Source organism: Centruroides sculpturatus, unplaced genomic scaffold (assembly GCF_000671375.1).
Source record: "Centruroides sculpturatus isolate CEXI.00-Female unplaced genomic scaffold, Cexi_2.0 scaffold103, whole genome shotgun sequence".
Classification (NCBI taxonomy): domain Eukaryota; kingdom Metazoa; phylum Arthropoda; class Arachnida; order Scorpiones; family Buthidae; genus Centruroides; species Centruroides sculpturatus.
In genome coordinates, this window is record NW_019384303.1 from 567,259 (window position 1) to 583,949 (window position 16,691).

Here is a 16,691-nt window from a genome sequence, read left to right on the forward strand (position 1 = left end):
GGCTCTCCTCCGACTCCACGAAAGGTAGTGACTTCTATTGTGGTGTGTCGTCGCAAAGGAACTGTGGACTCCGCCGCTTATATCTTCCGATCGTCCGCCGTGATCAGCAACAGCATCTCGTCCGCCCCGGGGCTACGACCGACGCCGAAGTTCTCACACTCCGCATCTTCGAGGGAAGAATCTAGTGAAGGACTGTCGATTGCCGATGTAAGCATATATGTTAACAAATAAACGGCTTTCTTGTGTAAAACACTTGTCATCTTTTACCTCCTCCGTCACAGCCCACATACAACCTTCCCTTAGGTCCATCCTGACGCGGGATTAATAGATCCCACCTAAGAGACGGCATCCTTACACAGGTGCCGTGAAGTGGGTTTCAAGCCCCTTTTCTCTCCCGGATCGGCCATCTTACACATAGTAAACCCTCACTATAAACAAATACAGTCGCTGCGAGAGTTTTTCTACAAGAAAGAGAAACATCACAGTTACATAAAGCAGTAAGTCTAGCAGACTCAAATAACACATCTTTAAACTTACACTCACATCATACAGACATGACACAACATATAAAAAGCATAGACACCATCAAGCAATTGTGGGCTCGAAAGGCACTCCATGGCATCCTTATGACCTGACCCAGGATTTTGTTGACAAAACTGCATCAAACAGCTGGTTAGCTCGGGGATGCCTCTTTGGGGAGATGGAAGGATTCATGATTGCCTTACAGGATCAGGTCATAAATACTAAAAACTACAGAAAACACATACTCAAAGATACAACACTCACAAATGACACATACAAAAAATGTCACATCATACCAGAAACTATACAACACATTACTTCTGGTTGCAAGCTCTTACACAAGATTATTTACACAGACATAATCAAGTAGCAAATATAATACACCAAGAGCTTGCAAAGAAACACCAATTATTAGATATCCACGAACCATACTACAAATACATTCCACAGACAGTATTGGAAAACAACACGCACAAAATGTATACAACAGAGCCATAATTACAGATAAAAAACAATTTACCACAACAGACCAGACATCACACTCGTTGACAAACACAATAAAATCATATACATTGTAGACATATCCATTCTAAACACTCACAATATACAAAACACATTCACTAAAAAAATTAGCAAGTACACAGAACTTCCCAGGAAATAAGGCATCTGTGGAGGATGGATAGGGTGCTTATTATACCTGTCGTTCTCTCCTGTACATGTCTGATACCACACACACTATACAAAAGCCTGGAAACATTACAATTGAATAGAAATACATATATCACACTACAGAAAGCCACTATATTGAATACATTTCACATTGTTAGGAAATTCCTGAATACAGATACTGACAAATGACTTATTTAATTTTTGTTTTTGGTTGCTATGCCTTGACTTTGGTCCAGCATACTACACAGCCACCAGTGTGAACCGAGTATAACCCACTAAACCAGGAGTGGCCAACAGTTTTTGCCCCCAGGCTAAATTCAAAAGAAAACTTTTTTCACAGGCCGAACCAGAAGCTGCCCTAGCAAGATTTTGAGGTAGTGTGGGATCTCATTGTGGTGTCACTCCATAGAGACTAAATTGTACATAGAGATTACAGATACATTTTTCACATTACCATGCATTATCAACATTCTATGCTATGCTGAAGACATTTGTAATGGAGTGGTAACTCTAAATGCACAGTTAGTTGTTGACCCGCCTTTTTTTTTTTGGTTGTTTTAGGCGTCAGAATTTTTCGTCGCGATTCGGACTTAAGTAACTAATATTGAAAGATTAATCGCGGGCCATATGTTGGTCATGCCTGCACTAAACCCAACACAATAATAATAATAATAATAGAAACCTGTAAATCTAAACATTTATTCTTGTAAACTAAAGAAAAGAAAATTTCTTCTTTAGTTTACAAGCCACAATCACAGGAATATTATAGAACAGTGTTTTTCAACCTGTGGGTCGCGACCCCCATGGGGTTGCAAAGCCTTACACAGGGGGTCGCGGGTGTAAGAAAAGACAAGTGTTTGTAGGTCCTACACTACAATAAAAAAAACTAGAATTTCAGTGAGAAGGCTGTGTCTGTTTATTTTACAGTACAATTGGTTTTTCGATCGATATTTAAAGAAAGAAAATTAAAATACGTAGTTTTTAAAATCACTGATATAGTTTAAATATGGCCCTGGGGGTCGGCAAAATTTTTTTAACTTGTAAAGGGGTTGCGTATTCAATAAGGTTGAAAAACACTGTTATAGAACATTAATAATGTCAATTTTTTTTACAATCTATTCCAACATTAATTCAGTGCCTTTCCACATTTTTGAAATAAGTTACAGATCATGAGCATATACACTTCTTGCTTTAATATCACACCTTCACTTACATATTTAAATGTTATTTACTGGTTTATAAACTTTTGCACCACATTATTGGTGTTTCTATACTTTTGGGACAAACTGGACTAGTTCATGCCAATAAACACTAAATTAAATTATTCCAATCACTTATGACAAATTTTAATGAATAATGCATGTAATTTGAATAAGACTAGCATTTTCACAAAAAATTTACATTCTTAACATTATGATACAATACTGTAATATAGACAGTGTGCTTGTTGATCAAGGTGTTTCTAAACTTTTAGAAAGAAGTTATATACCTTGTTATCCAAATCTAATATATTCCTGAAAATGATTTGAATATCTAGAATATCAGATTTTTTTTCTATTATTGATATTTCTAATGATAAAAATTCTAACCAGTGTTCTGATCCCAATTGTGGTTGGTCATTCTGTTCTAACTAACTCCAACTAATTTTATACACTAAATAACACTAAATAATACAATAACACTAAAAAAAAAAACAGAAATAAATCTATCTATCTATCAATCCATAATTTTAGCATAATATTAAATATTACAAAATCAAATTATCATACTAATGGACACTTGAGGTTCTTACAGGCTATATTTATAAGTAATAACGCAACAAATAAGTTTTCCTAATAATGAATATTACAAATTTGTATAGGAACTGTATTTTCTTTAATACGAGGTCTGTTCAAAAAATACACGGACTGACGTCATAAAACAAAATGTACTTTATGTAGAAGTTCATGTCTGGGTCCCTTTCAAAGTACTCTCCTTCCCAACGCACACACTTATCCCAACGGTGTTTCCACTTGTTGAAACAGTCCTGGTACGCTTCTTTTGTAATGTCCTTCAGCGCCTTTGTCGCATTTGCCTTAATCTCGGGAATTGTCTCAAATCTTTTTCCTTTCGAGAGTCTTTTGAGTTTGGGGAACAAGAAAAAGTCACAAGGAGCAAGGTCAGGTGAGTAGGAGGGATGGGGAAGAAGAGTGATCGAGTGTTTGGCCAAAAACTCACGAGTTCTGAGGGCTGAATGGGCTGGAGCATTGTTGTGATGGAGAAACCAGTTGCCACTCCTCCACATTTCTGGCCTTTTGCGATGAATGGCATCCCTCAGATGTTTCAGAACTTCAATGTAGTAAGTCTGGTTCAATGTGGAGCCTTGGGAGAGGTACTCGTGGTGAACCCTTAGCATCAAAGAAAACTGTCAGCATCATCTTGACATTAGATCGAACTTGGTAAGCTTTTTTGGGTCTGGGGGACCACTTGAAACATGCCGTACATTTCATAGCAACATCACTGTAAGCCGTGTTGAGCATAGCAAATGTTTCAGTTGCAGACTTTCCAAGTTTAACACAAAATTTCACAGCAAGTCGTTGCTCCATCAGGTCAATTCATTCTGAAATCNAAAAGAAACTCATGCCCGTATTGGACAGGCAGCCCATGCATTTGCCTCACTCAAATGGTGTGTATGGAGAAAGAAGAACATTTCTTTGATGACCAAGATCCGCCTGTTCCGTACACTAGTCATACCAATCCTTCTCTATGGGTCAGAAACTTGGACCTTGCTTAAGACAGACTTGGACAAACTTGAGACCTTTCAATTGAAATGCTTGAGACAGATTCTTGGTATCTCCCTTTGGGATCGCATCACCAACAATGCCATCCGGGCCAGATGCCGACAACAGCCATCTGTTAAGACACAAATTCAACAGCGACGGCTGAGATGGTTTGGCCATGTGTGCCGAATGGATTTTAACCGGATTCCCCACCAACTGCTCTTCCGACAGCGACCTAATCTGTGGAAAATCCAACACTCCGCACCTAAGAAAACATGGACTAAACACGTTGAGGAGGACCTCAAGAACCAACGGCTTGATCTGAACCAGGCAAAAGCGGCGGCCATGGATCGAGGGCATTGGAGGGGCATTGTGGAGAAAGCTTGACTTCCTGCGGCACCCACAGCAGCATACTGGTTGCGCAGACACCCGCAACCAAATGCCAGCTAGGGACAAAAGAAGAAGAAGAAGATGTATGTAGTGAATTCATTTCACTATAATGTTACAGTAACATAAATAAATTCATTCATTCAAAAAAGGAATTTACATAAATCCCTTTTTTTGAATGAATGAATTTATTTATTTTACTGTAACATTATAGTGAATGTTTTGCTTTGGAATGATTGTGCGATTTGTATAAATCGCACAATCATTCCAATTGTGCGATTTGTATAAATCGCACAATTGTTCCAAAGCAAAACATGAATTTACCCATCTCTCCAGAGTACAACAACAGCAGACAGGAATCTTTTTAAGATTTAGCACAAAGCACTGAGAAACTGTAAAAAATAAACATATTACATATCACAAATAAAAACAAACATAGTTAGCATATAGTTGCTATGGTACATGTTCAAAAACAATAGTTTACAAAATGCAATACAAAGATGTAGATGGTTGAGGATGATTCAAATCTGCACAGTAATGAGCTGGAATGTTATTCTGCTGATACCAATCTTCCAAAGTTGCTCTGATGGCAAGTCATCTAGCCCTTCATCCACCATCATATACAAGATATTAAAATAGCAGTCACCAGTTTAGATTCCTCCAATGAATACAAGTCCAAGAAGCTCACTCCAAATGCCATACTAAACAGTGTAAAATGTACCTGATGATGTGTATCTATCATGCCACGCCTAGTGGTGCACATTATGTCAGTTACATGCTCTAGAGAAAAACTGCATCGGTACATAAAATGTGTTCAAGTAATTATGGTTTGTCCTGATATAAATTTAACATTATATCTCACCAGTCAAATCACTGTTCATCATCTCCTGCATGTACTAGTTTCAGATAATGGTTGAATGATTGCAAGTAATGAAAATTCAATATATTTATGATGCTGTAGTCCCCATTGCTTTGATGCTTCATATATGAGTGTATGTGGATATGCAAGACAACAAAACTTTCATGTCATTAAGACAATGGTGATTCAGGTTGGTCCCCCTAACTGTGCTACTGGATATCATCAAGAAGTGTATTATGTTTAAAATCATTATATGCATAAATTCTGATGCAGCTGGAAAATGCTTAAGAAATCTACATGCTTCTTGTTCACTTCATCTCATTTCTTAATAAAGTATAATTAATTTACAGCAGTATTCATGGGTATGAGACATTGACACAATGCTCTACTAATTAGTAGACTGATGCTGGCTCCTCTATGAAAGCAATTATAAAATTTCATTAATAAAACACACCTTTACTAATCCAGCTAATAAAAATTAAATAAAAACGTTTTCGATCGTTTCTTAACGATCTTCTTCAGTTACCATAACATAGAATAAAATTGAACACAAAAAAAGAACGTAAATACGAAATTAAAATATAAATAACGGAAAATTAGATAAAATAAACGAAAAATAAAAATTAATCCGAAGAAATGTCCCTTAATGTTCGATTTTATTCTATGTTATGGTAACTGAAGAAGATCGTTAAGAAATGATCGAAAACGTTTTTATTTAATTTTTATTAGCTGGATTAGTAAAGGTGTGTTTTATTAATAATATTTATCCAGTTCGTTCATTATATAAGTATAAAATTTCATTTTTAATTTTCATACTTTTTTATATTTGGAAACTTTACTTATTACATCAGAACTATTTTGTGATTTATACATCTCTTTTTGAATGAATGAATTTATTTATTTTACTGTAAACATAGTAGAACTAATTCACCATATGCATATACAGTACTTGTGTGCAATGTCAGAAAGAGCTCTCTTGTCCCTGGATAAATGCTAAGGTGAACAATTCTATATATGTATGTATACATCCATAAAAATTAAAAATTTAATATAGTTTTACTAATCCTTATATTATTATGTATTTATTGATGTTTTGTTTTATAGTTTAATATTTTTATTTTTATATTGCCACTAAGTAATTTTTTCTATTGGATCTTTTAACTGTCTAATTAGAGACCTTTAAAAACTTGTTTAAAGGAACGAAACACTTGTGGAACCATTCCATTCCAAAAGTTTTTAGAAGCAAATTCCATTTTTATTCTTTTTTAACATTTACCATTATTATTTAGCTATTATTTATCTTTGTTATAAAAGCACAAAAATTAATTTATTATTTGATGCCATTTACTCCATCTGTAATAATATTAATTCATACTAATATATTCTTTTGTTGGATGTTAATTTTATATATTTATATATTTTGTTATTTTACTTTGCATATTCTGAAACACTAAAAATTTAACTGTTATTAATTTAGTCTATGTTATTGTTATTATTATTATTTTATGAAATTGTGTAATCAATGAAATATGTTAAGATTGATGCTAATACAGTAGAGCCTCGAAAACTCAGCCTAATGTGGATCAAAGGGTGGCCGAGCTTGTGAAAATGCCGGGTTATCGGGAATGGGGTTAAAAAAATTAAGTATGAGTGTTTCCTCAGAAAATACTGTACTGTACTTGTATGTATTGTTTACTTGAGAATACAACAGAGAATAAACTGCCCAAATACCCTTAAACAAAGGAAAAGTACGTCCTTTATGAAGGCATAAAGCCTTTACTACATGAAAATGAAAATTAATGAATACACTGTGTACAGTAATTTACCTGATAAGACAGACCTCAGAAAAAAATACTTTATGAGAGCTTTTATACTTTTATAAAGCTGTCTATAATGAAAATTAATTAACTAAAGATTTTTTTGCCCTGCCAGGGTGTGGCTGAGTTATCCGGAGTGCTGGGTTATCGAGTGCCAAGTTTTCGAGACTCTACTGTATTTTGTTTTACCAGAATCTTACAAATACAAAAATTATAACTATAAAATACAGTGTGCTTACAATTAAGCAGGTGTTTAGAGCTCTATGTAAAAAAACTATTGGACCAAATGCACCAACTTTTGATCTGCATACTTTTGTTACCATGGCATTTTGATTTTGGAAATACAGTAGAACCTCGATTATCCGGATTGTTCAAAATAAACAAAAATTTTACGAATTTGCTGATTTGCACTTGGCGAATTACGACACTGTTATGTACATGATGGAACGCATAATTTTTTTTGTTTCAGCAACGTCTCACCCAGTGGTCGTAAACTTTTAAATATATTTTACGTCGTAATAAAAATATAACTTGACATACGTATTTATAAATAATTTATATTCAAATTACATCATTTCTATGACCAAGGGCGGCGTAAGGCATGGACGACGTGGGCCACCGCCTATGCCTCGCGGTCCGAAGGGCCTCGCGCCTCGAAGGTTTATGCATTACTTAAAAGCCGCGAACGCGACGAAAAAATTTTACTCGTCATAAAACGATAAATAGTTTGTCAAATTTTTATTCATAAAAATGCAGTTTCAACTGCTTTTTATTTTATAAAATCCGTCTTCTTGCGCCACCAGAGGGCCTTTTAAACAATAGGTAGTCTGTTAGCGTTGGTCAGTAGTAGTCCAAATTCAATACGAACGTTTGTTTCTTGAAAATTTGATCACGATTTAAATACAGTATTTACTTTTAATATTACCGATATGTCATTGAAAAGAAAACATGTTGTATCATTATTAAAAGACAAATTAAAGTATTTGTTTCGATTATCCGGATTTTTCCTTATCCGGACTACCTTCATCCCCAATTAGTCCGGATAATCGAGGTTCTACTGTATAAACTTTAATTCCAAAATTTTATGAGCAGTGAAATTTGGCATTAATTTTGCTGCAATTTACATATTTGAAACCAGGAAGGAGTCACAAATTGGTGAAACTAGCAAAAATAGAAGTTGCAACTACCTTAGTGGAGCAGCAAATACTGAATTCTCAAGTAAGCTATAGGCTGCATGCAGTATCACAGTGATTGGACATGCTTTACCTACAGTATGAAACATTTTGTGACAAATAATAGTGAGGTTGCAGCTGATGTTTTCAATGCAAAAACATGTACATTGGACATATAGCACTTCCTTCCTGTAAGCCTAGAAATTTGACAATGGCATTTGGAATATCAGTAGAATCATGCTTGACATTCCAAATGCCATTGTCAAACTTCTAGGCTTACAGGAAGGCAGCGCTAAACATCCAATATGCACGTTTTTGTGTTGAAAACTTCGGTCACAACCTCGCTATTATAGTTTTACCCCTACAAGATACCTCACAGTCATGAATTGCTTCCTGATGATTGTGCTCAGCAGAAATCATTTGCCATGTCATTCATAGCTCAGATGACAAGCAATGATTTAAGGTCTGGCAAATTCTATGGATTGATGAAGTTCATTTTTACATGAATGTTGTGGTGAACATTTATGGCTGCCATGTTTGATCTGGAGAAAACACATGTTAATTAACAAATTTCCTTGAATTAACTAAACATCACAGTATGATGCAGGTTTATGGCATCCTTTATCATTGGACTTTATTATTATTTTTTTTGAAAAACATAGTATCTGAACCAGTTATAAGACTTGACCACTTATAATTTCTGGTTATGGGAGACTTGAAGAGACTTGTTTATCAGAACAATGTTCCTAACCTAGCTGTCTTAAAAGACAGAATTTTGTGACATGAGATAATTGCATCAAGTTAGTTACATTCCATCTCAAGTTTGTTGCTCATCAAATATATGCTTTAGAACAGAGATGAAGGCATGTACTTACAGTAGAACCATTAGTCTGATTTATTGGTTACTTGAATATTTCCATGTGTACAATTTGATGATGTGCAAAATTACCATATGTGGCACTGTAACCTATGGAGAGCTACAACTCACAGAATCTGTAATTGCCACACTAAATTGCAATAAAATCATTCCGCTTTGTGTATAAAATTCTCTGTATTACCTGAATTTCTTTGATAACCTGTCCACTTTACAAAATATAGTAATATTAATGTCAAATTTCCCATCAGAAAATGTTAGAACTAAATTTATTTGCGAAATCAAAATTAAAGTATGCACATATTTATAAACATCTTAAAGCCCAACAATCATATCAAAGACAAACACTTACTGGATTAAATCAGACTACATTCTTACTACTAATTATTAGTAGTGGAAATGTAGCCTGATTTAATCTGGTAATCATTAGGCTTTGAAGTTTGCACACCAAATTTGGTTCCATTTAGTCATTTAGTTCTTTCTACAGAGCTTTAAACTCTAAATGCCTCATATTTAATTATAACATAAGGCATTTAGAACTGAATTTTTGATAATTTTGTTTTTTTTATCATTCTTAATGCATGTATTTAGAATTACAGTAGAGCATCGATTATCCGACTCAATTGGAGACTGGGGTTGGTCAGATAACTGAAAAAATCGAATAACTGAAAAAATGAAAAAAATACATTATTAGTATAGTATATTAGTATATTCCATGTAATTAGTATATTAGTATATTGTTAACCTACTTTGCATTAAATTTTCATCAATGTTAAGCCTAACAAAATTTTTTTTAAATAATAATCGTCGCTATTGTATCGTTAAAAATTATTTTTAAATTATTTTATTGCTCACAAAACAAACAACCACTCATAATTAGAAAATTAAGTCTCATTTAAATACTGGCCTCCCTTTCATGGTCGAGCTATTGTTGTCAGCTAAAACACGCAAAAATTTAAGAAAAATAATATTAAAGTAGCCAAGACATAGCCAAATATTGTAGCACCGCATCACTAGCGGACATTTGAAATTTGCCGACTAGAACGGTCGGTTAACTGATATGACGGTTAATCGGGGGTCGGATAATCGATGCTCTACTGTACATCTAAATACATCCTTTCAGTAAGTGAAAAGTCAGAATATTACTGTTAATACCAGAATCATTCTTTGACTTTATGCATATAAAAGTATGTCTTGTCTTTATTATGTATTAACTGTTTGAAAATGCCATTCTTAAATGTAAATATATAGAAAGCACAGATTATGTAAATTATAATATATAATCTATATATATATATATATATATTTTAAGGAGTTTTATTAGCTGAACTCCTTGATTTCTCAATAAATTTAAATGAATTATATACATTAAGCTTTTTGTTTTTGGATCTGATTATCCATTTTGGAGTTATCAGGTTCTGAAATTTTCTTATCATTTAGTATATTTATATAAGAAATTTTTTGCAACAATTCAATGTCAGTTTCACTAACAAGCCAACTGCATATGTTGTTTACAAAGTCAGTTGTGGACCTGATTTCAAAAGTTGTGTTTAAAGTAAATATTCTGCACTTTATAAATATCTGTTAATCATTTTGTAACAACTTTCTACCTTCCCTTGCTTTGTCTTTACTCATGGACAACTTTACATTGCCATGAGTTGTTCAAAGCTCTTCAATGGCTTAAGGATTGGCATCAAGAGCCAAAGCAGCCAGAAGGACCTGGGTTCTATTGGAATTACTACATAGTAAACAAAGATATTTTGTAATCCATTTTTGTAGTTGGTAGGCCTATTGGGAATGTGAATATATTTTATGCTTCTAACATCTTATCCTATATGTACTGTAAGCTGTCTGCTAATAGTATTACAGTAGAGCGTCGGTTATCTGAAAGAATTACAGTCGGCCTAAAGTATAATTTTTATTTGTTTTTATATTTTTCAATGTATTTATTTCGTTTGTAAAACATAAAGAAATCATTTTTAACGATACAATAGCCACGATTATTATTTTAAAAAGTTTACATTAGGCTTAACATCGACGAAAATTCAACACGAAGCGACACGCAACAGAGAAAAATTTCAACACGGGATAGGTTAATATATTTTTTCGTACATAATCGGTTATCCGAAAAATAAGTTATCCGAACAACCCCAATCGATTCGGATAAATGACGCTCTACTGTATATCAATTTTTTTGTAGTATAGTATGATAATACGAATTGGCCTTAATCAAATGCCAAAAATATATCTAGGAAATGTGATCAATAAAGAGATTTCTCTGCAATCTTTAATTGAATCTGAAAAAATTTGAATTATGATTTTGGTCTTTTTGTGCTACATAATTATGACATCACATCACCTACACACCTCTTTTTTATAAAGTATTTATATTTATCAATATTATATTCTGTAAAAACATTATTAACTAATGAACTAAAAAAACTCTTCAAGTCTTAGTCATAGAAGATAGTATAGTTAACATTATATTTCTGAAATCATCATTTGAAAAACCGAGAGTAAACTTCGGAATTAAATCAAAACAAGTAGCAAAGATAAGAAGAAAAAGCATAATAACCATCGAGTCATATCGAGTGGATAACTTACTTTCATACAGTCTGAGCCATACCGATTCCAATTTTTTGACAGTCTTGTAAATTAGTTAATAAAGTTTATATGGATACTTTCAAATAAGAATATCAGTAGTCTTATTTTTTTGCTGTTATTGTAAACTAATTGCTTATATGATTTGTCAAATATAAGTATTCATGTTGATATTGGTGCAATAGAAGTTCTATTATAGGAAAAATGTATTACAGTTAATGTTTAGAGAACTAATTCTGGATTATAATTTCTATATAAATAATTTTATACTAATAACAAATATTGTTAAACTGCTCATTTTTGGAAAATTAGATTGTAAGAAAAATCATCCAACCTAGAAACTACCTAATAATTTCATAATTTTATTTAAATTATATCATTAGATGTTTCCAAAAGACACCATTAGAGTTTTATGCTTCAATATTGCATCATTTAAAATTACCAATTTTTCTCAACTTAAATCAAGTTGGCTCAGCTGGCAAAGTAATAAATAGAATTCCCAAAAGTAAACAATTTATATCTGTTTAATAGACTTTATATTACATTTAGATTGTTTCAGTTTCTTTAAATAACCTAAATATCTGAATTTCAAATCAATGTCTTTTATGTGTAAATTGGTAGGTACTTTTATACACTCAGATCCTTTAAATAGAACTTTTTAGTTATGTAAACTATTCTTCATTAAGATTTCAGAAAACTAGTCTATTTCTGATGTAATATAGTAGTAGATGATTATAATTGTTTTCACTTATATTTTTGCCATTTAACTTTTTTTTTTAATCATTTTGCTGATAATTTTTTTCATTTTCCCCCTTGGGTGTCAAATGATCAAAATCCAATAATATAAATCCCTAATTTCATATAGTAGTAATTGCATAAAAAATTTGACCTTGCCCAGATATAATCCAAATAAAAATGAAAATTATAAAAACAATATTAGTTTTAAATTCCAGTAAAATTATCAAAATAAATTTTTAATTTTAAACTTAGTAAACCACTAGCAAAATTAAAAGTATGAATTTTATCTTTTTAATTATGTAAAAGCTTTGATTACTAAATTAAAGAATATAGCATTAATTATTTTAATAAGTCTTGAAATATTTATCATGTTTAGTTATATAAATCTCAGTAAAAATGACCAATTTAATTCATATTTAGGTAGAAGATAGCTTTAGGCAATTTGTATTATCATCATCAATCATTATCTGGATGAAGGATTCCTGTGAACTTTTCCATTTTTCCTTATCCAATGCTCTTCCAGTTTTTTAGTTTACTCCTCTTATTTCATTACTTTGTCACACTTGGGTGCTTGTCTCAGGTACACCTAGATGAGCAGTACAGTACATCTAGATAAGCCAACTGTAAGGGTACGACTATGCAGACGCGAGCGAGCGAGAATATGTGGCAAGAAGAGGCGAGAAGCGATAAATATCAAAACCTGTCAGATACGTGCGAGAAGCAGAAATTTGCTCTTGCTAGCGTTATTTCTCGCTTCTCATTTGTGCATGGTTTTCCTTTGCAAAAACTAAATCGCTCGCAATCTCTCGCTCGTTCTAAATTCGCGTCTGCATAGTCGCACCCTAACATTTACAATCCAACTAGAGAGGCATTTCAGAATTGGTGAAAATGGGATCTAAAACCAATTGAACTTTGGTTATTTTTTAAATTTATTTATTTATTGAACCATAAATTAGGATATTATCTTGGCATGTTAATAAAATTGCTCTATTCGGATTGATTCTACAATCAAATATTAAAAAACAAGCAAAACCAGAGATATCTAGTTATGTTAATCTAGGATATTTGTAGCCCATGTTATCTTGTCTTCCAGCAATGTGTCCACTCTCTACCCTTATCCATGAATTCTCTGAGGTAATTTGTATACAGACATGTATATAAAACAATAAATGTGCAGTTAGGTACACCTAATAGTGGCACTTCCAGTTGCCATCTTGTTTGTGAATGCTATGTCCATAAACAAGATGGCAAACAATGCAAATACTAACAAAACCGTACTATATAAAAAAGTGTACTCACGATTAACAGTTTATTTATTTTTCTTCAATTTCTTTGAACTGGAATGTGAATCTGCAACATCTTCAGTGACTACGTCTTGTTTTATCTTACTTGACACTTTTCCTGTACTTTTAACACACATTTCTTCTTTCTTCCTCTTTTGATTTTCATTATTCTTGGGGACTGCTTTCGGGGCAGAAGGAACAGTTTCTGGCTCTTTCCATATTGGTGTGTGGCCTGCTCCCGGATAAATCTTACCCAAATGCCGAAGAAACAACTCGAAACGTTCTCCCGGTTTTAGTTTTTCCCATCTCAGAATCTTCTTATACATAAAGGCATATAAATACGAATCAGACAAATCTTCAGTGTAATGCGTTGGCAAATTCTTTCTGTTTTTCAAACAACGCCACAATCTTTTAATTTTTTGTGTATGGACACCAGTAACTGGATCAACAAAATTTTCTGCACATTTCACAGTTTCATGTTTAATATCGACTCCTTCTAAATCATTGATATGATTATATCCTTTCCATTCGTCTGTGTACACAATGCTTCCTGAATTTACAAATTTACTAATAACCCAGTTAAGACTAACTTCTGACCTGTCATTTACTTTACATACAAAACATGAATTATCATCTCGACAAATTCCACCTACAACCCACCTAGTAGCTTTCGAAATCCTTCCCTTTTCGTTTTTCCTTTTACTCAAAGTGGTTTCGTCGATCTCGACAATCTTTCCAGGTCCACCAATTTTTGTCTGGGATAAATTATAGAAGGAAATCATCATAACGTGTCTTACGAAGTTTGCCCAGTCGACGGCCGTACGACAACTCACACCCACGGCCAAACAGGTGGTGCTCAACGTACACTCAATGCAAATTAGATGCCATATGAAAGAAAATATAGTTCCCCATGAAATTTTCCCGAATTTACCTTTAAAGGTTCCTTCGAACGGCGAACCGCTCGTCTTGCATTTGTGACATCGGAATAAAATCGAATCGTGATCCTTTCTGTAAATTAATTTATAACGACCTTTGCATTTTGTACAATCTGCAGCAACAGGTTGTAAACCTAATTTTATGGCAAATTTAACATCTGAAGAAATTCTTTTATCAACATGTATTTCGGGAAAATCGGATTGTAAATAACGAAAAAAATCCATTGAGGTCCATTTTTGCCATAAAAACTCTTCCTCTTTAAGTAATTCTGACATTACAACAATACATACAAAAATATTAATAATTAATTTGGATAAATTTTTACAAAAACACAAAGAAATCAATTTTTTGAAACAGTGCCATTAGGTATACATAACTGCATATTTACCTATAAAACATCTACTAAACAGATAAATCGTAATGCATTATAAAACCCGTAAATACGAGTTAAATTGACGTCACAGAGATTTTTAGTGTTAAACACTTCAGGAAACACCTGCATCACACTTGATTAAGCTGTCACGTTCACACGTATTATAAATGTAATAAAATGATTATTTAATTTTTAAAAAAAATAAATAATTTATTAATAATTAATGTATAATAAGAAATAAATTACTTTTTAATAAAGCAATTTAATGGTATGACGTCTCATGGCGTTGTTTTCTTTTGTTTATTTTTTAATGGCGGGTTAGGCCTAAATTTAACGTTTTAACCGAATTTTCAAGATAATCGGGAATTTTTGTATATTTATGTAATTCGTAAAAATTTTCTGTTTCCTATATTATCTGTTTTTAATTGCCTTACCTGAAATAATTATAAATTTCCAGTTTTAATTATGAAGTAACGCCAAACCACGCCATAAATTCAGATAGGATAATGCGCCATCTAGCGAGATTTAAGGTGGGGTTGAGTTTCGGCGGACATTCGTTTATTTCATTTAATTTTAAATAGTTTATGCGTTTTATTACATTTACTTCAAGAAAAATGCGAATATATTTGATGAAAGCCTCAAAGTGCAGGAAGCTATGATGGAAGAATATAATTTGGATATACAATTTTCGTTACAAACATCGATTTCGAGATTGCGTCGAATGTGCTATTTGTTCAATTCTTCCTATTTTGTAGGCGCTAGAGCTTTTTTCCGTCTAGCGGAAAAAAACCTCTAGCGCCTACAAAATAGCGGTACATGGATAAACTTTCCTTGAAAAATTCCTGGGGTTTTCTACCCCGAATTCGATTCAGGGTTCCCCAGAACTGAAAACTGATACCCTACTTCTTCGGCTGTCCGGTAGTAAACTTGTGCTACTAGTTGAAACATTGGTCAGACATATAGCCGAGGCGTTAAAGGCGTTATCCTACCAATCTGAGGACTCGGAATCGAGTTTAGGCTAGCAACCCCAGACATTTTTACGGTAATTTGTTCTATATATATCGAGTACCGTCCCTTACTACTTGGTTGCTCACAAGTCAGATTGATTAGTCTAGGACACCATTGTGGTCCTGATTAAACTCATCATAGACATGGAAAAATGCTCTCTTAACCTACCACTCTGGGGAATCCGAAAACGAATCCGGACGGTCGAAAAACCCCAGGAATTTTCTGTGGATGATCTAAACCTGATATATCCGGCCTTCTTTCCTTCTTCTCAATCCGAACGTTCCATTGTGGACATGGCCGAATTCACAACGAACTTGATAAGAAGACTCTCTTAATTCCCACAAGTCAGAAACAGTCCCAAAAAACTAAGATGGAATCTAGTTTTACATTAAAAAATCCTCCCGATAGGAAATTCCTTGTCAAATGCCTTCGTGTTGCGTTATCTTGTCACTTCAAACAGTAAACAATAACATGACTTTTGTGAAAAAAGCAGAAACAATATACTATGAACAATAATTACTGAAATTTGTTAAATAAGCCGTGACCATACATAATCATCGATCTATCGTCTTGATGTTGCTAAACAGTTATCTATCGACCATCGCTTTTGTGAGGATCCGATTCGGACTTTTCGTGTGTTTATATCATTTCACATTGTAGCTATACTTTCATTCGATAACTGTCAACTTTTAC

At 33.2% G+C, this 16,691-nt stretch overlaps 1 protein-coding gene across 2 annotated transcripts in view; it reads right to left on the reverse strand.

Annotated features, from left to right (window-relative positions):
• Window positions 1–15,488, reverse strand: part of LOC111618018 — an 18,254-nt gene extending 2,766 nt beyond the window's left edge. The window contains exons 1-2 of one of the 2 annotated variants that reach the window (XM_023359440.1): window positions 13,698–15,488; window positions 11,837–11,850 (exon numbers count right to left, since the gene is read on the reverse strand). In XM_023359440.1, coding sequence (XP_023215208.1) covers window positions 13,708–14,892 — 1,185 coding nt within the window. In that variant the 5' untranslated portion in view covers window positions 14,893–15,488 and the 3' untranslated portion in view covers window positions 11,837–11,850; window positions 13,698–13,707. Of the gene's footprint in view, window positions 1–11,836; window positions 11,851–13,697 lie in introns of those variants that run through there. The other variant, XM_023359447.1, reaches the window with a different exon arrangement.
• Window positions 15,489–16,691: the final 1,203 nt, after the last annotated feature.